Here is a 25,307-nt window from a genome sequence, read left to right on the forward strand (position 1 = left end):
ATTATAAGGAAAAAATTAATTTTTAGTTCCACAACAGCAGAATTTCATATTCTGACAGCTAGAAGAGACCACAGCTTTCTGTGTCTAAACATTCTATTTTAGAGATGAAAACTGATGCAGAAGAGACAATAACTTAAAACAGTTTCATGATCAATTAATAAATAAGATCGAGGCTAGGGTCCTACTCTTGAAACTAATAGCTTTCTCTGTAAGAATAGAAAATGTTAATCCACTTGAAATAGAACATTCTAAATTTAGAAACTGAGAATGGGGGGGGTCTTCTTTTTCTATCAACAGATGTTATAAAATTAAAATTAATGCACAAATTACACTAAAGTTCTGATAGGATCTAAGAAAAAATCTCTTTTTGACCTTTCACATTTGTACCTAACATGCTAAGATATATGAGACTTTGTTACAATGTTCATGTTAAAATGAGAATACTTAGCTTTGTTGGTTTGGTTCAACAAAATAAAAGAAGTAATTAGGCAAAAAGACTGTAATCATACTACATAGATTAAAATAATCCACATACATTCATGTACTTCCAAAACACTTCCATATACTATGTATCACTCTGATCAAATTTTTACCTTTTCTGAGCCTCAGTTTTCCTACTTATCCACTAGTAATTATACTGCTAAACTCACAAACTGAGTTCATATAAAGCACCAAAAATATGTGGCGTATATCTTAGCTGCTTTTATTACTATAAAACAATGTGTTTTTTTATTGTGGTGATCATCATTTTAGTAAAATGGGTAATACTATCATTTAATAACCACTATGGATAACCCAATAAATTAGAGAATGTCCAGATCTCAATGACTTTACAAGTATCATCAAATAGCTTCCAAATAAAATTGCCAATGATCAAATTGGTTAACATTAACTGCAAAGATTTTCTAACTTTTTAGCAAATAGGATACACAAGGGAGATGTGGGTTTCAAGAAAACCACGTAATACTAAAGAGTTGACAGCTAATATGGGGAAGCATTTGGCTAGGAATCCAGGCAGGCAACACAGAAACTGAAAAGCACAAAAAGGCATTGTGGTGAAGTTAGAACAACAACAAAGAACAACTGAATTCAAAAATCTAGGTTTAAATATCAACTAGATATTATTTTATGAAGCATATCTTCCTTCTGGTTTTATTTGCCTCAGATAAGGCAAAAGACTTCTATCAGTCATAGATGGCCCAAAAGTCAAATGCTATCCCAAGTGGGCTTAGTAGCACATGCCTGAAATGCCAGCAACTCAGAAAGCTGAGGCAAGATGATCTCAAGTTCAAGGCCAGCCTCAGCAACTTAAGGAGACTCTATCTCAAAATTTAAAAATTAGAAGACTGAGGATGTAATTTAGTGATAAAGCAACCTTGTGTTCAATCCCCAATACTAAAAAAAATTTAAAAACACACTTTCCCAAAGTTGGTTTTTTATTTGCTTGTGTGTGTGCCTGCATGTGTGCGTGTATTTCAGTAATAAGAATCAAATCCAGAGCTTGTGCTAATTCCCAACCCCGTTCCAAAAAAAAAAAAAATTAGCAACGCTTTCTAGGTTCATTTCCTAGATGAGACAGCTGCTATAAAAAAAATAAAATTTTAAAATTTCCATTCTTGTCCAAAAAAGGTTATTCAAAGTTTTTCTCTTTAAAAGAGATGTTTATCAGAAGTTCATACTATAACAAGTCTGGCTCATCTCAACTTCTAACAGTGGAAGCACTATGAAAAAAGAAAAAAGTAGCAAAGAGTAAGGGGAAGGTGGATGAGGTGGAATTCTAAATAGGGAGGCAGGTAAGACTCATTTACAAAGATAGTGGAAAAAAATTTGAAGATGATGAAGGACCTACCCTCTAGATATCCTGGGAGAGTGTTCAGGAAATGTGGACAGCCAGTACAAAGATTGAATCAGAAATATGCCTGGAGTAATTCATGGAATAAAAAGAAAACCAATATGACTAATGTAGGGTAAACAAGTGGAAGAGGAGTCAGAGAAGTAACCATGGGCCATGATGGATCTTAGAGACTATTAAAAGGACTCCAAAGGAGATAAGCAGACTTTGGAATGCTGATACAGAAAAGAGACATAATCTGATTTATATTTTAATAGAATCACTAAGGCTTACGTACCAAGGAATCTATAAACAGGAGAGACAAAGGTGGCAACAGGGAAAAGTATTAAGTATAAGGCAGAAGAAAGAAACAATGGCAATTCACACCAATGGTGTGTCAAAAAGGGGTCAAATTTTGAAGACAGAGCCAACAATTTCTTGAAAGAAGGAAATGTAGAGAGAGAGACATCAAGGCTATGCCAAAAAGAAAAAAAAAAAAAGGTCTAAATAAATAGGACTCTGGGTCTGCCATCAACTGAAAATAAAAAGGTTGCAGTTGAAGGGGTGGGAGGGAAAGGGAAGGGGCAGGAGGTTAGCAAGGATGGAGGAATGTGACAGACATCATTGTCCAGGGTACACATATGAAGACACGAATTGGTGTCAACATACTTTGTGTACAACCAGAGATGTGAAAAATTGTGCTGTATATGTGTAATAGGAATTGTAATGCATGGGGCTGGGGTTCTGGCTCAGTGGTAGAGCACTTGCCTAGCACATGCAAAGCGCTGGGTTCAATCCTCAGCACCACATAAAAATAAAAATAAAATAAAGGCATGTGTCCAACAACAACTTAAAAAAAAAAAAAAAGAATTGTAATGCATTCCGCTGTCATTTATTTTTTTAAATCAATAAAAAAATGAATAAACAAAGGTTGCAGTTGAAGCTGATAAGAAAGGAAAGTTTTGTATATTATGAATTCTGACACGCTCAACCTGTAACAAGTCTGGATTCACAGAACTTTATCTTCCATGGATATGACAAGACCTATGAATATATGAACTAGAAACTTTGGACTCAGACTGAATATATGAGTTATACAGATGGTAAATAAAAACAGTACTTAGTTCCATTTGCTGAACTCTAAGTTCAATGGAATTAGATTTCTAGCTATTTTTGGAGATTACTATAGTATGGATCTAGTAATGTCCCCCAAAGTCTCATGTTGAAAACATGATCCCTATTACAACAAGGTTCAAAGGTGGGGTTATTAGGCAATTATTGGATCATGAGGCTCTAACCTCATCAGTGAATTAATCCATTTGATTATTCCACTGATACCTGAATGAACTATTTGGGTGTGGGACCTGGTTGGAGGAAGTAAGTCACTGGGGGTGTAACCTGGAAAGATTTATTTTCTCCCCAGCCTCTTCTTCACCTCCATACCCCCTCCCCACCACTCTGCCACTTCCTGGATGTCAAAAGCTGATCAGCTTTCCTTCATCAATCCCTTTTGCAATGATAATCTACCCTCACATCAGGCCCCCCAAAATGGAGCAGGCTGACCATGGACTCAAATCTATGAAACAATGAGCCAAAATAAATATTTTCTCCTCTAAGTTATTCTTGTCAGGTATTTTGATGACCACAAAAAAAAAAAAAAAAAAAAAAAGCTGGCTAACAAAAATGTAATACAACAACTATGAAAGAAATAAACGGATTTTGATGCCTACAAATCATGCTTTAAATTTATCTGTCTTAATATATGTCTGGGTATCAATGTAGTTCAAGAACTAAATGACAGAACTGAAAGTGTACTCTTTCCACCCAGAAGACACACGCCCCTGCAGTTTATATATATATATATATATATATATATATATATATTTTTTTTTTTTTAAACTATATAGAGATATGTCTTAGAATCAGTCTAAAAATTTTAATTCTGTGACCACACTTTGAACAATGTTTGAGTTCATTCAGCTCTCTGAAAACACAGTATAATTCATGAAAATGTTTTATAATATTCTAACATTAGTATTTTATTATTTTTTATTTCTTTTTCTTATGGATTGAACCCAGGGGTGCTCGGGATGCTGAGAAAGGATCATAAGGTTTGGGCCAGCCCCGTGGACTTAGCAAAACCATGACTCAAAATAAAAAAAATAAAAAATGGGAGCCGAGGATGTAGCTCAGTGGTGGAACACCCCTCAATCAATTATCAGTATCACCATAAAGAAATAAACAAATAATAAAAAAGGTATGGGGACGTAGCTAAGTGATAGAGTGTCCTGGGTTCAATTCCCAGTACCCCTCCCCAACAGAAATGAAATAAAAAGACTTACTTGAAGACCTATAATATTCTAGATACCACATTAAATAGTGGAGAAATAAAGACCAATAAACACCATCCCTGCCCTCAGAGAATTTTACAGCCTGTGGAAAAATATCAAGAAGACCCTCAAAAATCTCAGAACAGACAGGAAGACTGTAAGTTTGATTACAAACTAAAATAAAAAGAAATGGAGGTGTAGCTCGGTGGTAGAGTGCTCACTTGGCATGCTTGAGGCCATGGGTTCCATCCCCAGCATGATATATACATTAAAAAAAAAAAAATCTCAAAACAAGAATTTTTATCTTTAAAAATGGAACATGCCTAGCAGAGTGCTATAGTGCAGGCCTGAAATTCTAGCACTTGGCAGGCTAAGGCAGGAGGATAGTTTGAATTCAAGACCAGCTTGGGCAACACAGAAAGATCCCACCTTAAAAAAATACTAACTCAAAATATTTATAAAGAAAATAGTATGGGGTAAAAATGGGAGTTCATAACCCACTTGAATCAAAGTGTGAAATATGATATATCAAGAACTATGTAATGTTTTGAACAACCAACAATAAAAAATTTAAAAAAAAAAAGAAAATGGAATATGTCTCACCTATTAGGCTGGGTGGGAGAAAGAGGAAGGAATTATGACATTTTAATAAATCATTTAATTGCAGCAATTTTGTAATTTGGGCAAACCATGTTGAATTCCTACGGCTAACCACAGAATCCAGTAGCAGTCTTGAGATAATTATAAATTTCAAGACAGACAATATTTTATTACCTTTATCATTTGAAAGGTCAAAAAACAAGTGTTCTTACAATGTCTATGTAAATGTCATGCTGCACCCCAAAACAGTTTCCAAACTTTTTCATTTCAAGTCACATTATTCAAAGTCTTCAATTTTCCTCATCTCACTAGCTGAGATGAAAACAAGAAAAGGGTGGTATCCCACAGCCATTAATAAAAGCTGGTGCTGAAAAATGAGGAATTACTTTTGGAGAGGGGAAGAAGATTATACCTCAGAAGTACATGAAGATATGATAATATAGTAAAATTAGAAGACTATAACATTAGAAACAAACCTCTACAAAATAACTCTACAACACAATTTAAGTTAGAAGTCATAGATTATAAATACTCTAGGAAAGCCCAAGTTTGAATTTGATATGGATATCTATAAGGAAGATGGGAGAGAATAATGGCAGTCATAAGGACAACTTGGCTAGAAAATACTGGCCTCAAATTACTTTTCAATATCTAACTCTTAGATTAGCACATCACTTAGAGTTATCATACTTATGAAAAATCAAAAGTCTTCAATAAATGATCAATATATTTTATACAAATTTCTTCTGAGAAATAAAAAAACTCCATAATTTAAATATACTAGCTAGTATGGCCAACAATATCTAATAAGTTAGTCATTTTTTTCCCTCATTTTCATTACATAACATTAGAAGCCATGGAAAGAAAAATCTATTTTTAACTGAATTGCCAGTTCAAGCCTTTTAAGTTACATGTAAACAAATATTATTAAATATTATTAAATCTACATTTCCTTTCATTCCTTCTATTACCACTTTTCTTCAAAATATGCCTTTACACCAGATTTTCCCTTCTGCTAAATACAACCTAATAATGAAGAAAAATGTTACCCATATCCAGAAGAATATCAAGAAAGAACACTGCTCACAATAAGAGTAAAATTAAGTGTCTAATTTGGGGTCATATGAAAATATTGTATTAAAATCCACTTCAAAGCAGACTTTGTTCACAAAAATTAGACATTTTGTATCCTATGCCCCTAAAATCTGATTATGCTTCAAAACTAAGCTGGACCTGCCTATGTAGTACAAAATGGAAGATAACTTACTTTTTCACATCATCACCATGACATGCCAATTATGTCATACAAGAATACAATGATTTCTAAAATAAAACCAGGATTAATAATAGAATATATTAAAGTAGAAAAAATGAAGAAATATTCAACCTACTCAGTCCAATCTATAAAAAATATAGAGACAGATTTATACCCTTCCAGAATGACCTGAATTAGATGACTCAGTTTACACTATTATTTACTTTCAAATTGGTAAGGGAAGACTGCTCTGATCAGTGACTTAGTTAAAAGGTGGGGGGATTATAGTCTTACTAGAACTTGTAATTGCCCTTCCCATTTATATTTAAAGGCAAGAAAAACTGAACATGCTCAACAGTTATAATAACATATAAGCATCAATTTCAAAAACATTTACAGGTACTAACTGGGCTACCCAATCTAGTATGACTGGGTAATGTGCTTGTCAGTCATGTAAAAAAAAGTTTTATGTGGGGCACAGCAGTGCATACCTGTAATGCCAGCAACTTGGGAGGCTGAAGCAAGAGGATTACAAGTTTGAGGCCAGCCTCAGCAACTTAGCAAGACCCCGTCTCAAAATAAAAATTAAAAGGGCTGAACCAGCACGGTGGCACACGCCTGTAATCCCAGTAATTCAGAGGCAGAGAGGCAGGATGATCGCCAAAGCCAGCCTCAGCAAAAGGGAGGCACTAAACAACTCAGTATAAAATACAAAATAGGGCTGGGGATGTGGCTCAGTGGTCAAGTGCTCCTGAGTTCAATCCTTAGTATTCCCCAAAATAAAATAAAATAAAATAAAATGGACTGGGGATGTAGCTGATTTCAATCCCCAATAATAACAACAACAACAACAAAATTATACTACTATTATTAAGGTAAACTGCCCCTGAATTCAATCCTCAGTAACAACAATAAAAAAAAATTACATTACTATTATTATACCTATCTATGTTATTACAAAACAGGCTTACTAAGTTTTCAGTACAAAGATTCTTATTCTGATTGAAATACTTCACAGTTATTTAAGATCATACAAGTTCTTTAAAAAATAGAAATACCAGACTAAAGTGAATCATTGTAAGGTTTAAAAATGGCAGTTCTGATTTTTTAATATGTTATTTTACACTTGTGTGTCTCAAAGTGGAAAACTATACCTGAGAAGGATAACAAATAAACACTTTCAACACTAGTATTTACTGAGCACAGCACTACACACTATGATGAATTCTTTGCATTTATCATCTTACTTAATTCTTAATAATCTAGGGACTGTAACTATCCCTATCTGAAATGAAGAGACAAAGATAAATAATTTACTCAAGAAGTGGTATAGATGGCTTTGAATCCAGAGCCTAGAACCAAGGTAATTAGGAGAAGAAGGAAGTGATCAAGAAAGATTACAGAAATATTAACTCCTAATGTAGAATGGCATATTGTTTATTGATGGTAGTTCTTCCTTATATCCTGGAATAGCAGGTTTCAGTTCTGTCTACACATTAAAAATCACCTGCAGAATTTTTTTTCCCAACTATTCATTTACGGGATCCCTCACTCAGATAACCTGGCCTTAAACTGATCTGGGGAGGGCCACAGGTATTATTTTTTAAAGAAGCACTCCAAATGACTCTAAGGGGGCAAATAAGATTGAAAACCACTAATAATTCTTTCCCACCCTATTAAACTCTCTATCCAACTACAATAAACTTATAGATCACCTATTTGGTTCTGAGCACTCTATTATACCTTCCATTTATCCAACAAAGTGCTTAGCTTTTCCTCCTCTTAAACAGAGGAAGCATTACTACTACAGTTGAACCTTTATTTCTTGCAGTGCTCCTAGAACCTGGCCCATGCTAGGCAAGTAATCTACCACTGAGCTAACATCCCAAGTCCTAGCTGAACCTTCTAAATTTTAGCAGCTTTCCTTTGACATCAGGAATACGAAGGAAAGGACAGAACACATGAAAAACTTTGGATGCTTCCTTCAACATCCATATACTTCTGAGGTTTAAAACAAGGCAAAAAAAAAAAAAAAAAAAAAAAAGTCTTAAGAGTCAAACTAAAAATGAAATGACAGGTTATGACACTAAAAATGTTCTGTGATATATGTTAAAAATTTTAATATATAGCTGGGCATGGTGGTTCACACCTATAATCCCAACCAATGCAGGATTGCAAGTTTGAGCCCAGCCTGGACAACCTGGGGATACTATGCCTCAGAATAAAAAAAAAAAAAAGGGGGGGGGGTGTAGCTCAGTGATTGAGTGTCCCTGGGTTCAATCCCTAGTATAAATAAATAAATAAATAATATTTGATTTTATTTCTTAATTAAGCTGATAATGACAGTTAAATCACTTACTGTTATTGTGGTGATAAACTCCATTGTCTTGTCACGATGCTTTGAGTGATTATGCAGTATTTTTACCCTTTAAGTCACCTGAATATAAACTAACAGGTGCTAAAGGAATCAAAGCATTACATAAACATACCTACACACCAATATGGCTGGTCAAAAAATGTACTGGGAAAAAACAAGGATTCTGCTGACAATTTTATATGAGAAGTCTTACTGTTTCACTAAGTTACTAAAAGTACATCCCACTCACCGTATACCAAAATATAATGAAAACAGTTCCAGGCATTCTCAGACTTGCTGGCTTTTAGTGAAGAGGTGAAATGCAGAGGCACAGGAAAAGTATGGAAATTTGAACAAGAGATCTAACATGAAAGAGTATCAATACTTCAAGTTGGACAAAACTCTGGACTTCAGAGAAACATTACAAAACTTCCTGTTTCCGGACAGCTCATTATTTGGTCCAATCTTCACATTCCTTTATTAGTCATGACCTTTTCAGAAAGCTTTCATTCCTTATTGTTTGAATAATTTGGAACTTTTGATGTTTCCAAAAAGACTCACAGGAATCTTTATCAAATGAAGAAGCCAATCAAAGAGTTCATGCCCCAAGGTACGACTTACATTGCTGGGAGCTCTCAGTAATGTCAGCAGATTGTAACTTTTATTTTTAACACATTGTAAACATATATATTTCTGCGCAACTTAAATTTCTGCTCATCTATATATTTTTATCACATATAATTACAGGAACTTGCATTAGCTCCGCAGAAATTAACTCTGTTGGGGAAGACCTGTGGGTATGTGTGAAACACAGATCTTCGACGGTAAACCTCATTGCCAATGGTCATTGGGGTCTTGCACGGGCCCAGATCTGGCCTCTGAGCCATATGTCACTAGGTTCAAAGGCACAGAGAACCACAGGGTAACTGGGCGAGAAAACGAGGGGGAGGCACCTCATAAATACGTGCACTTCCAACCCGAGGCTAGAAGGGGTGCCTGGAAAGGCAGACCCTAAAGAAAAACCTTTCCTATTGGGATCCGGCACATCACACAGGCCTGCAGGGCCTGCTGGACAGGGGGTGGGGGGCGGCCCCCTCTTTGGAGACCTAAACAAACGAAAATAAGGCAAGTTCTCACTTCCTGGTCGCCTGCTCTTCCCGAAGGTCCCCGACACCGGACAGACACCGGGGGGAAGGGAACTCCGGGCAGTAGGTGGGGCCCACCCCAGCCCTGCACCTCCCGTCCTCGCCCTCCTCCGGGCCTTACACGGTGACGTGACCGGAGCCGCGGACCACCACCGGGTCTGGCGAGTACTTGAGCAGCTGCTCTTCCAGGGCCCGCTCCTCGTCCTCCTCCTCCTCGTAGATCTCGTCGAAATCCGCCATTCTGTGCCTCCGAGCCCCCCTGCCCCAGGGGCCTGACTCCAGGGTCTGGCGCCGGGGTTCCGGCTGGCGAGGCGGCGAGGCTGAGGGAGTCGCTGCCGCCGGTTCAGGCCGCGGAGTTCGCTCTCGTCTGTCTCGACTCCGGCTAGTGAACGGATGGGGTCCGAACCGTCGCCACCGCCTCCGCCATTACCATCGGCAATAACAACAACACAATGTCAACATCCGCCCAGGGGCCGACACCTCCACCAGCACCGCCGCCGCAGCAGCAACTCAGGCAACCACAGCAACAGCCAGAGCCACCCGCAGCGGGACCAACCGGCTACGGCATCGCGAGACTTCCCGGGAGTGGGGGCGGGAGCGTGCGTGGGCGCGCCGGCTGGCGGGCGGGCGCGCGCGCGCACGTGAGGCCTCGCGCGCTCCCAGGACGGTGTGCTCCTTCTCTTAACACGCGCCGGCACGCTGGGGCGCGCGCTCCCGCCGGCGCGGCCCCGCCCGCCAACTCCTGGGTCGCGGACCCGGAAGGCGGTGGCCGTAAGGATTGGAGGCTATGACCTCGACTTGAGAAACGGAGTTTGGAGTGTCCGGTGGGACATACAGTTCCCCAAAGAAATCTCTAACCCAAACAAACAACCGAAAATAAAAGCCCTGGTTGGAATAAGTAATGAATCATGCGTGTGATTGCCAGTTATCTAATAATCTCGATTTTGTCAGTTTTTTTCTTTTGAATTTGTGATGAGAACCAACAGTCTGTACTTTCCCAGCATGAGGAGACCAACAAGATGCATTCCTGTCCACTGTACTACAGGACTTCCCAAAACCTCCAAATTGAAAAATTTGTCCCTTTTTAGCCCTTTGAATATAGTCTGATTTGTGAGGCCAGTGGTACTGATAATTATTTCTTGCAAGAAATCTCCACTAGTTATGCTATGAAACAAAATTGATAAATTTTCCAGATTCCAGATTAGAAGATGCAGTTTCCTGCCCCAAATCCCTTACAAAACATCATCTGTTTTCTTCTGTTAAAACCTTAGAGAATTTTGTTTTCTTTCTGACCAAAAACTTAAAACACACACACACACACACACAGAGAGAGAGAGAGAGAGAGAGAGAGAAATGTAAAGAAGGGACAGAGAATGTTTTGCTGTTTATGTGGGAGGAAGGAAGGAAAGACAATTGTCTTCATAGATTCTGCCTATCTGCCTTGTAAAGGCCCAAGAGTCACCTTGGATACTTGGTTTCATAGTCAACAACCTGTCAGGCAAACAATACAGGGGCAGAAGTGGGCTCCTGAGGACAGAGTCCTGAATAATTAGGGTCTACTTTTAGGGGGATGAAGGGATAGTCCTATTTGACCCAGTGTGTCAGTATCCAAGTATAGTGTTCACATCCTTGAAGTTTACTTTACATGGGTCATTGTCCAAGGAGAAAAAGTGGAAAGGAGGTCAATAAGGACAGGGAGAAATGCCAAACAGCCTCCTATTGGAAATGGCTGGAGAAAAAGTGCATAGTCAATCAAATAAAGGTGGAAGAAAAACAGTGGTTGTTATCAGACTTGTATACCATCTCAGAGGTTTTATTCATTCAACAAATAGTTAATGAGCTTCAACTATGAATCAGGAACTCTGCAAGAGTGTGTGTGTGTGTGTGTGTGTGTGTGTGTGTGTGTGAGAGAGAGAGAGAGAGAGAGAGAGATTGAGCACACACACACACTCAGAGAGCATGGTGGGGCACATATGTCATCCCAGCTACTCTATGGGGGCAACTTAGCTAGACTCTTCTCTCAATAAAAATAAAAAGGGCAGGGATATAGCTCATTGATAGAGCATTTGCCTAGCAGATTCCAGCTCTGGGTTCAGTCTCCAGTACTGAAAATATATCACCATCACACACACACACAAAAAAAAAAAAAAACCCCACAAACAACAGGTGTGTGTGTGTGTGTGTGTGTGTGTGTGTGAACATGACTCCTTTGCTTTTAGTACCTTATCTACCATTAAAGGAAGCAATTATAGTTTTTCATCAGGTGTTCAGAAGTCTGTGTAGATGTTCTAGTAGAGCACAAAGGAGACAGCTTGGTCTGGTAGTTAACAGTAGATTCTAGAACCTGCCTGCCTGCTTTTGAATCTTGGCTCTGTCACTTATTATGTGACCCTGAACCAGTCACTTACCTCTCTGTTCTTCACATGTAAAAGAAGGATACAATAGTACCTACCCCACTGGGCTGTTCAGATTAATATGTGAAATATGAAACGTTTAGAAGAGGACCAGGCCCTCAGTAAAGAGTGACAATAGGCATTCTAAAGGGCCCATCCAGTTCATTAACTATGAGAATTACAATTTTTTTTCAGTACTGGGGATTGAACCCCTGGGTGTTTTACCACTGAGTTACCCTCGTAGCCCTGTTTATTTAGAGACAGGTTCATCACACTTAAGTTGCTGAGACTGGCCCCAAACTTGCCATCCTCTTGCCTTAGCCTCCTAAGTTACTGGAATTACAGGTGTGTGCCACCAAGACCAGAGAGAATCACTACACTTTTTTGGCATTATGTAATGTTTTGTTGTTTATGAGTGACATATGTAATATATCATTGGATATTTTCCCCAAGAGCCCTGTCAAGTAAGCAGGAAGATGTTTTTTCTTCAGTTTCAGAAATGCCATATGACTCTCTCATGGCCACACAGTTATTTAATGGTCACTCAGGGCTTCAGCACCAACACATTGGATATGTCAGGCTTCTGAATTTCCTTCTTAGCAGGAACCAGGAGGATAAGGGCTACACTCAAAGGAGTGCCTTCAAATGGGAAGGTAAGATAAAAGCATAAAGGAGGAAGGTAGGTCTATTCCCAGCACAGCCCACCCCCATCTTCTGTGGCTGAGAATTCACCTTTTTGTAGAAACAGTGACCAAGACAAGGGGCTGCTGCCTGAAGTACCTTAATCATCACAAAGCTGACCATGACCCAAGGGCAGAGCGAGACAAACACAACTCCTTAAATCTCCAGCCACTTTCACAGTTCCTATTTCAGAGAAGGAGCTCCATAAATGTTGTGTGAATTGAGCAATATGGTTACTGAAGCTATTTCCAGAAAGCTATGAGTTAACAAAGCTTTGGAGGACTGTGGGAATCTCACCCCTAACTATCTTAACACTGGTTCTATGTGGGAGAAATGTTCTTGCTCTAAGAACTATTCAACAGAGAGATCTTTGTAACTCCCACTGTTTGGGTATAAGGTGGGGGTTAATTTTTCGTTTTTTTTTTTTTTTTTGGCTCGTCTTTTTTCCTGTTCTGAAAAAACCTATCAGTGCCAGAAAAGGGGTGTGGGACCTGGGAACAAGGCCAAGAGGGTGAGGGAAGATGAGTCAAACATTTCCCTATGATAGTTGACATCATAGTTCCAAACTCCACCCCCAACCTTCCAGGGTTCAGTTTCCTGTCAAACTTCTTTCCCCAACCACCCATTTCAGTATCTTTTCCCTCCATGTTCAAGAGCTCTTCTTTGCCCTGCTGAGTTCCCATCCCTGTGTGCACTCCTCTCCATTTGAGTTCCCCTTCAACTCCTGTCTCCCATACTTTCACATTTACCTTCAGACCAAAATGACTCAAAGCCAAACAGGATAATGCTTCGGGAGGCAGCCAGTCTTCAGTTGCTGTTGAGGCAATTGTTCCTGGATTTGAAAGCCTCCAAGCTCTGTCCCTACCTAGCTGAGAAGCCTTTGGACGATTCAATGGTCTAAGTTTATTCTTCTTCATCCTAAAATAGAACCTGTGTCGTGCGGTTATCAAGGATCAGAGGAGATAATACAAGTGCTTTAGACTGAATTGCACCCCACCACGTGTACATTGAAGCCCTAACCCTCAACGTGATGGTATTTGGAGATGGGGCCTATTGGGTTTAGATGAGATCCTGATGGTGGAGTCCTCCTGGTAGAATTAGTACTCTCAGAAGAAGAGACAGCAGGAGCTTGCTCTTTTCCTCCCTGCCATATGAGAAACTAGCAAGAAGATGGCTGAGTGCAAGCCAGGAAGAGAACCCTCACCAGGAAAAATTTTGGATGGCACCTTGATCTTTAATTTGCTAGTCACCAGAACTGTGAAAAATACATCTCTGTTGTTTAAGCCACACAGTCTACAAAGGACTGAATGTTTATGTCCTCACAAAACTTGTCTGTTGAAATTCTAATCCCCAAGGTGATGGCATTAGGACGTAGGGCCTTTGGGACATAATTATATCATGAGAGAAGAGCCCTTGTGAATGGGATTAATGCCCTTAGAAAAGAGGCCCCAGAGAGCTCATTTGCACCCTTCCACTATGTGAGGATATGGTAAGACAGTGATTTGTGAAAAAGAAAGTGGGCCTTCAACAGACACCACATCTGACAGTCTGTGATTGTGGACTCCCTAGGCTCCAGAACTGTGAGAAATAAGTCTTTGTTGTTTATGAGCCACCCAGTTTATGATATTTTGTTATAGCAGCTTGACCAGACTAATACTCAATCTGTATTTTTTTGTTATGCATATAAATCCTCATTTGTTCATTCATTCGACAAATGCACACTGAATGATTCCCATCTGCCACACACTGTGCTAGGAAATGGAGACTTAGCAGTAAGGCAGTACATGAGACATAGGCCCTGCCTTCATGGAACACAAAGTCCACTGGGGAGATAATTGTGAAAATAAATAATTATTGGAAGTGTGATCAGTCCTGTGGAGAAGTACAGGAGCCAAAGAGAGCAGTAAACAAAACTAACTCACTCTGAGAAATCGGAATTTATTCTTGGAGAAGAAGAGATTTAAGCTGATGAACTAAGCAAAGTAGTAGCGGTAGGGAAGAAGAGAGAAGAGAGGGGAAAATTCCAGACAGTGGGAACAGTATGTTTAAAGACCCTGAGGCAGAAAAGAAGATGGTACAAATGAGGTACAAATCAAAGCCAGTGTGGCTAGATCATGTTGAGGAAGGCAGAGAAAAGATTTCTCACTCCAGTCAGAATGGCAGCTATTATGAAGACAAACAACAATAAGTGTTGGTGAGGATGTGGGGGAAAGGCACACTCATATACTGCTGGTGGGACTGCAAATTGGCGCAGCCAATATGGAAAGCAGTTTTCCTTGGAAAACTGGGAATGACCACCATTTGACCCAGCTATCCGACTTCTTAGTCTATACCCAAAGGATATATAATCAACATACTATAGAGACAGAGCCACATCAATGTTTATAGCAGCACAATTCACAATAGCTAAACTATGGAGCCAACCTAGATGCCCTTCAGTAGATGACTGGATAAAAAAAAAATGTGGCATACATACACAATGGAATTTTACTCAGCAATAAAACAGAACAAAAATCATGGCATTTGCAGATAAAGGGATGGCGTTGGAGAAGACAATGCTAAGTGAAGTCAGCCAATCCCCAAAAAACAAATGCCAAATGTTTTCTCTGATATAAGGAGGTTGATTCATAGTAGGGTAGGGAGGAGGAGCATGGGAGGAATAGATGAATCCTAGATAGGGAAGAGGGGTGGAAGGGAAAGGGAGGAGGCAGGGGCTTAACAAAGATGGTGGAATGTGATAGACATCATTATCCAAAATACATGTATGAAGACACAAATTGGTGTCAACATACTTTATATACAACCAGAGATATGAAAATTTGTGCTGTATATGTGTAATAAGAATTGTTACGCATTCCACTGTCATTTATTTTTTTAAAAAATTTTAAAAATCAATAAAAAAATCTAAACAATTAAAAAAAAAAGATTTGAGATACAGTCAAAGAAGTTCATGGAAACCCAATGGTCTTTGTAAGAAGTCTGAAATTCATCCTGAGAGTAAAGATGCTGAAGATGGGAAGTTGGGCAATGACACTATTAGATGTGTATTTTTAAGTCCCCAAATTGGAACCCAGTAGTCCAGCCACCGTGCATGTATCATCCTCTCCTGTTCTGCAAATAGTATGCATTCTGCATCACAACAGCAGAATCTTTGGTAAATCCTATCTCCCCATTTTCAGGTCACATGATTGGGTTAAGCTGATTGTACCTCCAATTCCAGTAGTGAACATGTGACCTAAAATATGCAAGATATGCCCCAAACTTAGAGAGTTTTTGGTACCCAGGGAATCATGGGAAACAAAGCTGCTGCTCCAGTGCCCCAGGTTTGAGGAAAGCCATGTGCAATACAACTCCACAAAAGATCTCCAGGGAGCAACAAGTATCTTCTTCAGCTTCCATACAACTGAGGCAACTAAGGGAGAGGGAAGGAAGATGGTGTAAGCTAAACTAGGGGCTTCCTGAGGGCAGAACCGATTTTGTTTGGGGGAAGAACAAATGCTTTCATCGCACACATAGTGTGGCAGGCACTATTCTAAGCACTGTGTAACATAACAACCCCGTTAGCCTTACGAACATCTGTACCACATAGGTACCCTTTTCATTGCTATTTATATGTCATGCAAACTGAAGTGCAAGGTAACCTGGCCCAAGGCCACATAACTAAGAAGTGGTAGAATCAGGACTTGAGCGTAAAAACTTGTTTCCCCACCCCCCATGATACCACATGGGATTAAATTCCAGCGGGGAAATAGTCAGGTGACATACCTCTATCTTCCCAATAGCTACACTATTTAATTAGTACTTAATGAATATTAAATAGATGGCTACATTGTATAAAATCATTCTTTTATTTTTTTCTAGGTAATTTCACGCTGAATATTTAGTTCAAACTATATCCCTAAAATATTTTATAATAAATCTATTATAAAATGTGGATTTTCCCATTTGAGAAACCTACATGGGTGGACATCAATTCTTTTAAAATAATATGTAAATCAAAATATTATCTAAATACAATCCAATTTAAACCAACACTATAAATATGAAATACAAGTTGTGCCAGGCTCTCCTCACTACTATGTTTTCAGTTCATAAAGGGACCGTCAGTTGCTCCCCAAATCATAGGCTCATCAATCGAGAATGGAGCCCAGAAGTCATGCAGTCCACACTGGCCTTCAAAACCATATAACAGTGTACATAATGTGGTGCTTCCCTCTGTACCTAAACACCTCCAATAATTATATGAAGTATCTAGAGCATATTGAACTTATGGGGAAATTCTCTTGTGTTCTTCCACATAAAAGACTGGATTCTTAAAGTCTGGGATTATGTTTTGACTTTTTTTTTTCATTCCAAGTCCTTGAATATTACCTAGAATCCAAGAATCATGGAACCTATCTTCAACTATTCTCATTTCAGTCTCTGGGACACAAAACTAGTCTATTCCTGTGTGATATGAACTAGAGTCCCCATCCCATGTCTCTTTTCTTTGAGCTAAATATGCCCATTTACTTCAACAACATTTCCTCCAGGAAGGTAGTTTTAAGTCCCCAAATTGGAACCCAGTAGTCAAAGACTGACTCTTTGACTCCCATCAGCCTTTGTTTGTCCAATAGCTTTCTTAACATTGGGGGCTCAGAATCACAAATAGCGTCATTGAAATGAGTGTTATCGTCAACCTCCAAGATGACCTCCTATGAGACTTCTCATCTGCTCTGACACTTTTCTAGTACCCTCCCACACTGAATAGAGCTAACCTATATGACCAACGGGGTTTGTGAAAGTGACAGTGTGTGGCTTCTAAGATCGCAAAAGACCTAATTTCCAAATGGTTTTCTTAAATCACCCACAGTGGAAGCAGTCAGGTCCAGGTCATGAGGATACTCAAAGAGCCCTGTGGAGATTCACACCAAGAGGAAGTGAGGCCTCCTGCCAATGATATGAGCAAGCCATCCCAAATCAGATCGTCAAGCCTTCAGATGACAGTAGCCCTAAATAACATCTTGACTGCAACCTCGGGAGGGACCCTGTGCCTGACTATCTAGCTAAGCCACTCTTCAATCCCTAACCTACAGAAATCATCAGAAATAATAAATGTTGGGTTGAAGTTGAAGCTCAGTAGTAGAGTGCTTTTCTAGCATGTGTGAGGCACTGGGTTCAATTCTCAGCACCGCATATAAATAAATAAAATAAAGGTCTATTGATATCTAAAAAAAAAAATTTTTTTTAAAGAAAGTGTAGGGCAGGGGTGTGGCTCAGAGGTAGAGCACTCACCTAGCATGCGTGAGGCACTGGGTTCAATCCTCAGCACCACATAAAAATAAAATAAAGAAATTGTGTCCACCTATAACTAAAAATTAAATATTAAAAAAAGAAAGAATAAATGTTTATGGGCTAGTGATACAGCTCAGCAAAGATATGGGAATGGAGAAGAGGTAGAGTATTTGTCTAGCACATTTGAGACCCTGGATTTACTTAACAGTCTTGTCTTTGTTTTTTGTTTTGAGACAGGACCTTGCTATGTTGCTCAGACTTGTCTCAAATTCTTGAACTTTTGGTTTCAAGTGATTCTCCTGCCTCAGGCTCTCAATGAGCTGGGACTACAAGTGCATGACAGCATGCTCAGCTTGTTACTGTTATTTTTAAGGCACTACATTTTGAGTGATTTTATGTAGCAATAGATAATTATTATGGGCAAGGCCAGAAGAAAAGGAGATTAGCCCTTTCTTCCTAACTCAAGATATCATAAGAAAGAGTAAAGCTGATGTGGAAGCACATGCCTTTAATCCAAGTTACTCTGGAGGTGGAGGCAGGAAGATTACAAGTTTGAGGCCAGACTCTGTAACTTAGAGAGACCATATCTCAAAAGTAAAAAATAAATAAATAAATAAATAAAAGAGCTGGGAATGTACCTCAGTTGTTAAGCACCCCTGGATTCAATCTCTAGTACTGCTAAAAATAAATAAATAAATAGATAGATAGGAAGTGTAGAAAGACAAAGAAAAATAGATTGAATAGATTGATTAAACTCTTAATTTGTGAAGTTTTAAGTTTTTGCTATTGTTGTTGGTTTGTTTGGGTTTTCCTATATATAAAAGTTTCTTTCTTTCTTTCTTTTTTTTTCATCAGTAGGGATTGACCCAGGACCTCACACATTCAAGCATTCTACCACTGAACTATATCCCCAGCCTTTTTAAACTTGATTTTAAAGAAAGAGTATTGCTAAGTTGCTCTGGCTGGCCTCAAATTTCTGATCCTTCTGCTTCAGCTTCTTAAGTAGCTGGGATTATAGGTGTGTGCATCACATCTGGAAAAGTTCCTTAAGGCATATTTTTAAGGAAGTTGTTTTGTTTATGCCTCTGTAGCATAGCCATAGTGCCACACTTACATAGACAATTGGAACACATCTTTCAAGATACTGGATTTCACCTTAAAGGCCTGAGAAGTACCAGCAAAATTTGCTTATGAATAGATAATATGAAAATCCACTTTCAAACTTTTTAGAACTCTCCCTGGAAGCCAATGTCCTTACTTACCAGTGTTAAGATTTTTCTACAGTTCTTTGCATATGAATATGGAAGGGGTTGGAGTTGATAATTATTATTATGTCGGCCTTCGGACTTGAATTTAGGTAGCATTCAGTTACATTTGGGACATTAGAAGAGGACTTTCCCTAAAATTTTTTTTCCGAATATGCCTACATTCACATTTTTCAAATTTCTTTCTTTCGTTTGTTCTTTCTTTCTTTCTTTTCTTTTGTATCAGGGATTGAAATCATGGACACTTTACCACTCAGATACATCCCCAGCCCTTTTAAGTTTTTACTTTGACACAGGGTCTCCCTAAGTTGCTGAGGCTGGCCTCAAACTTGCAATCCTCCTGCCTCACCCACCACAGTCATGGATTACAGGAATGTGCCACTGAACTCGGCTTACTTTTCTATTTTCTGGTATTTGATCTTCTTCTTCCTCCTCCTCTTCTTCCTTTTCCTTCTCCTTCTCCTTCTTTTCTCCTTCTTTTTCTTCTCCTTCTTCTTTTATTAGAGCTTTATAATTATACATAGTAGTTGGGTTCTTCCCAATAAACTCATATGTGCCTGGAAATCCATTTCAGCTCACGATTCCCTTTTGTCCTTCTCCCTTTTCCCTCCTGTCCCCCTTCCTCTCCCCCATTCTCCTTCCTCTACTCTCCTAGACTTTCTTTCAGATGTCTCTTTATTTATATTTGATTGATTCTTTTTACTTATATATAATGATAAAATTCCCTATAATACATTTATATTCAATCTCTTCTTAAAACACGAGTTACTCTTATGCAGAACTGTTTTTAAAGAACAAATTCTTTCAAATCAGTTAACTTTAGGGCTTCAATATTCAAGGTATTATATTGCTCCTAGAGATGTTGAACACAGAAGGAGATATGTGAATGACTTTAGGCTTTAGAGATCATCTGAAAATTTGTACTTCATGAATTTAAAAAGACCAATGTATTCTTTGAAACTGGACTAGAGATAAATTGGAGGATCAGAAAATTAAATCACTTACAAAGATAATAACTTGGGCTTGCAAGAACAAAATAGTTCTAAGTGAACTTCTTGAGAATTTCTCATTGCTTTTATTTTGTTGTTGTAGTTAATAGCACCATTTGGAAGATATTTGGATGTGAACATGTTTGGGAATACAATGGCTTTATTAAAAAACAAATGTAAGGGAAAAGATAAGGCAAAGAAAAGAGTTGAAATAATATTATATCAATAATATTTATGTCAATGTTTACATATTGTTTTACATCTTACAAAACATGTTCATTACAATGTCACATCTAACACTCATGACACCCTAGGGATCTAAACAGAGAGATATTATTTCAAATGCATAAACTTCAGCAGAAAATGAAGTTAAATGACTTACTCCAGTTCAATGGTTCCTAAAAGGGTGAAGTACACCTAGGATCTAAGATCCCTAGTGTTTTTATGGGTAAAAGTTTCTACTAAAGGGAGAGAAGAAGGAAAAAATTGTAAACTTGATGAGAAAATGAAGCTAAGTATTTTGATTCAGTATAATGAACAACTGCTAGGTAGTTATTTAAAAGTTCATATGCACTTCACCAAATATTTAACAACCTCAGAATCATGTATAAGAAACTGGGGGAAGAGTTGACTCAACACTTGTTGTCCTGGTCTGTGCAGTAGAGCTAATTATAGTGCTCACTCCCAGAATGTTGCAAGGATTAAATGAGATAATACATATGTAAAGAATGATAAGCACTTCCTAAATGTTAGTTGTTATTGATGATATTGTTGTTGTTGTTAATCAGGGTGGAGAGAACCCTAGATAAAAAGCAGTACACATGTGTTTTCACGCTGCATTATAATCATCCAACTCTAAATTATCTTTCAGTTCTTTTATCTAAAGAATGAAGACAATATTCTTAACTGCCTCCTTCACAGAAATAATTCACCATAGTGGACCATGTTCTGAGCACCTTGTAAAAATACAAGAAATTTTTTCTTTTCTTTCTTTTTTTTTTTTTTGGTACTGGGGATTGAACTCAGAGGCACTCAACCACTAAGCCATATTCCCAGCCCTTTTTTGCGTTTTATTTAGAAACAGGGTCTCACTGAGTTGCTTAGCACTGCTTTTGCTGAGGCTGGCTTTGAACTCACGATCCTCCTGCCTCAGCCTCCCGAGCTGCTGGGATTATAGGTGTGTACCAATGCGCCTGGATACAAGAAATTTGTACAACCATTTCTCCCTTCCAGTCTTTCCTTCCTGTTGTGAGCAAAGCCATACCATGGGGCTGCAGAAAGTGTATATGAGCCATCATCCATGCTGGCAGTCGTACTGTAGAAAGAGGTTCCAAGGGATTAGGCTCCACAGGTGTAGATTGGGCTATGCTTTCTTTAAATTTAGATTCTCGCCCCATGCTAAAACTAAATATTCAAGGACATGAATTTAATGGGCTACTGGATACAGGTGCAGACCTTAGCATCATCTCTCGTCAAGAATGGCCAAAACATTGGCCATTACAACAAGCCACTCAAACGCTTCGAGGCCTAGGAGTGGCGACTAATCCCCATAGAAGTGCAATGGTATTAGATTGGAAGGATCCTGAAGGATGTGAAGGAACTATACAGCCATATGTATTGGATCATCTTCCCGTAAATTTATGGGGATGAGATGTCCTAGATCAATTAGGTTTGACATTAACAAATAACATCAACCAAAATGCACCCACTATTATGACTAGACAAGGTTTTAGGAAAGGAAAAAGATTAGAAAAACAAGAACAAGGTATAGCAGCACCAATACAAATAGATCAAGGAACAGACAGACATGGGTTGGATTTTCAGAAAGGGCCACTGAGACAATAAAAATTACTTGGAAATCAGAAAGACCAGTATGGGTTCCTCAGTGGCCCCTGACTAAAGAAAAGATACAAGCAGCCCATGACCTGGTCAAACAACAATTAGCAGAAGGACATATACAACCTTCTGTATCTCCCCATAATACTCCCATTTTTGTCATCAAAAAGAAATCTGGTAAATGGAGATTATTGCAAGATTTAAGAGCCATTAATAATGAGATGGTTATTATGGGACCTGCTCAATCAGGGATTCCTCAGTTGTCTGCTTTGCCAAAAACCTGGTATGTTTTAGTTATAGATATTAAAGATTGTTTTTTTTCAATTCCAATTCATCCTGAGGATAGTCCACGTTTTGCATTTACTATCCCTGCACTGAATCATGAAGGTCCTGATCAGAGATATGAATGGAAAGTACTCCCTCAAGGGATGGCTAACAGCCCAACTATGTGTCAAATTTATGTTAACAAAGTAATCCAGCCACTTAGAAATCAAAATCCTGAACTACAAATATTTCACTATATGGATGATGTATTATTAGCACACAAAGATAAAAACACATTGCTAGAATGTTATGCCACACTTACAAACTTATTAAAAAATTATAATCTAGAGATAGCAATAGATAAAGTACAATTAAATTTTCCAATTAATTATTTAGGAGTTCTATTATCCTCAACCATGGTCCGTCCACCAAAAATTCAAATACGAGTAGATCAACTCAAATCACTTAATGACTTTCAAAAGTTATTAGGAGACATAAATTGGATAAGGCCTTATTTAGGTATACCAACAGGAGAGTTGGGACCTTTATTTGATATCCTAAAAGGTCCATCAGATCCAAATTCACCCCGAATGTTAACGCCTGAAGCAAGAAAGGCATTAAAAATCATTGAAACATATATGGAAAATATGCATTTGGATAGAATTGATATAAGTTTGCCTTTATTATTTATTGTACTACCAACAAAAAATATTCCTACAGGAGTATTTTGGCAAGAAGGTCCATTATTATGGATACATTTATCTTATTCTCCTAACACTATTCTTACTAGGTATCCTGAGGCTGTAGGACAATTAATACTCAAAGGAATAAAAGCAGCAAAGGGAGTGTTTGGAATTTCTCCCAATAAAATTATTACTCCATATACTATGAATCAAATTGATGAGTTAGCTAATGAGTTAAATACTTGGGCAATAATCATGTGTAAATCTAATGTTTCATTTGATAACCACTTACCATCTAATCCTTTATTGTCTTTTTGGTCATTGCATCCTGTAATTTTTCCAAAAATGACAAGAAAAACACCTATCATAAATGCTCCAAATATATTCACTGATGGGTCAAATAATGGTACAGCAGCAGTAGTTACCCCTGATCAAACTTTTACATTTTTAGTACCCAAACAATCAGCTCAAAAGGTAGAGCTTAATGCAGTTTTACAAGCTTTTGTGATGTTTAAAGATTCTGTATTTAATTTATTTTCTGATAGTCAGTATGTAGTTAATGCTATAGTATCTCTTGAAGATGCTGGTAGGATTTCCCCTTCTTCTACTGTTTTCTCTTTGCTTTCCACTATACAAAGTCTAATCTGGGACAGAAAAGATCCATTCTTTATAGGACATATCAGGGCACATACAGGATTGCCTGGAGCCCTTAGTTTGGGCAATGATTTAGCAGATAAAACTACACATGACATACATATTTTCTCTACACTAGAAGAAGCTATAAATTTTCATAAAAAGTTCCATGTCAATGCTAATACTTTACAAAAGCGTTTTAAAATAACTAAGGAACAAGCTAGACAAATAATAAAACAATGTCAAAATTGTGTGACCTTTTTACCACAAGTTAATCTTGGAGTCAATCCTAGAGGATTGATACCTAACCATATTTGGCAGATGGACGTCACACACTTGCCAGAATTTGGAAAATTAAAATATTTGCATGTTACAGTTGATACTTCTTCTGGATTTTTGATGGGCTCCCTTCATGCCGGAGAAAAAACTAAAGATGTTATAGCTCATTGCTTACAAAATTTTGCCACTGTGGGTGTTCCAAAACAGTTAAAAACAGATAATGCCCCTGGTTATACTTCTACCTCTTTTAAACAATTTTGCTCAACATTTGGCATTACTCATATAACAGGAATCCCATACAATCCACAGGGACAAGGCATAGTTGAAAGAGCTCATCAAACTATTAAAATGTACTTATTAAAGCAAAAAGAAGGAATTGGGAAAGGGTATATATTCCCCAAAGATAAACTTAAAATAACCCTTTTTACTCTAAACTTTTTAAATTTGGATTCATCAGGACTTAGTGCTGCGGAAAGGCATATGTGTCCAAAAAATGTACATAAGCCCAAGGTACTTTGGAAGGATATTCTAACAGGACAATGGAAAGGTCCTGACCCAGTAATTGTCTGGAGTCGAGGGTCTGTTTGTGTGTTTCCACAGGGAGAACAGCAGCCGATTTGGATTCCAGAGAGATTAACCAAGGTCCTGACCCAGTGATTGTCTGGAGTCGGGGGTCTGTTTATGTGTTTCCACAGGGAGAACAGCAGCCGATTTGGATTCCAGAAAGATTAACTAAAGCGATTTCTACAGACCAAAAAGAAGATGATTTGGCTCAAATCCATAACAACTGATATCCAAAACTCCAGTTTGGCTATTCTTACATCTGCAACAGAACCAGGATGCTTTTTTCAATATCTATTTTATTATTGCCCTTTGCCATATCATGAAGTTCTATTTTGTTTTTTGAGCTCATACAGACCTAGGTTAATGTTTTGCTGATCAGTTCTATTTTTTGACTATAGAGTTTTTAAACATTGCAATGGAGATTTCACCTGTAAAAAGTTATAAGGCCTTTACTATAATGTTATGTGTTGTATGTATTATATTATGTGTGCACACTTGTGTTTTGTGTTATATGTTTGAATGTACGTATGTCCATATATCATATATGATGAGCGCTCATGATAAAATGGATCCAAATATTTTTTTTTTTCACGTGATTTATATGGTTTAATTTAAATTGGGTAAACAACTGTTGAGGATTGTTTTAATATGTAAACAAAAAAGAAGGTTAACAGATCTGTTTGTTTACTTTCACCTTTCCTTTTCATTATATTTAATAATTCTCTTAAAGATAATGTAAATTGTTAAGAAAATTGTTTTCTTTTAGTGCCTTCTGTAATGTTACATAATTTTTTCTTTAGCCATTATTGCCAGAATTCCTATCTTCATCCCAGTGCCGGTGAAGACAATGTAAATTGTTAAGAAAATTGTTTTCTTTTAGTGCCTTCTGGAATGTTACATAATTTTTTCTTTAGCCATTATTGCCAGAA

The 25,307-nt window shown here is 38.0% G+C and overlaps 1 protein-coding gene across 1 annotated transcript in view; it reads right to left on the minus strand.

Moving 5' to 3' along the window:
• Positions 1-10,100, minus strand: part of Chic2 (cysteine rich hydrophobic domain 2) — a 42,160-nt gene extending 32,060 nt beyond the window's left edge. The window contains exon 1 of the mRNA XM_046462588.2: positions 9,639-10,100. Coding sequence (XP_046318544.1) covers positions 9,639-9,757 — 119 coding nt within the window. The 5' untranslated portion in view covers positions 9,758-10,100. The remainder of the gene's footprint in view (positions 1-9,638) is intronic.
• Positions 10,101-25,307: the final 15,207 nt, after the last annotated feature.

The sequence above is a fragment of the Marmota monax genome, unplaced genomic scaffold, assembly GCF_021218885.2.
Source record: "Marmota monax isolate L192 unplaced genomic scaffold, Marmota_monax_Labrador192_F-V1.1 WCK01_AAM20220418_F8-fsc00025, whole genome shotgun sequence".
Taxonomy (NCBI): domain Eukaryota; kingdom Metazoa; phylum Chordata; class Mammalia; order Rodentia; family Sciuridae; genus Marmota; species Marmota monax.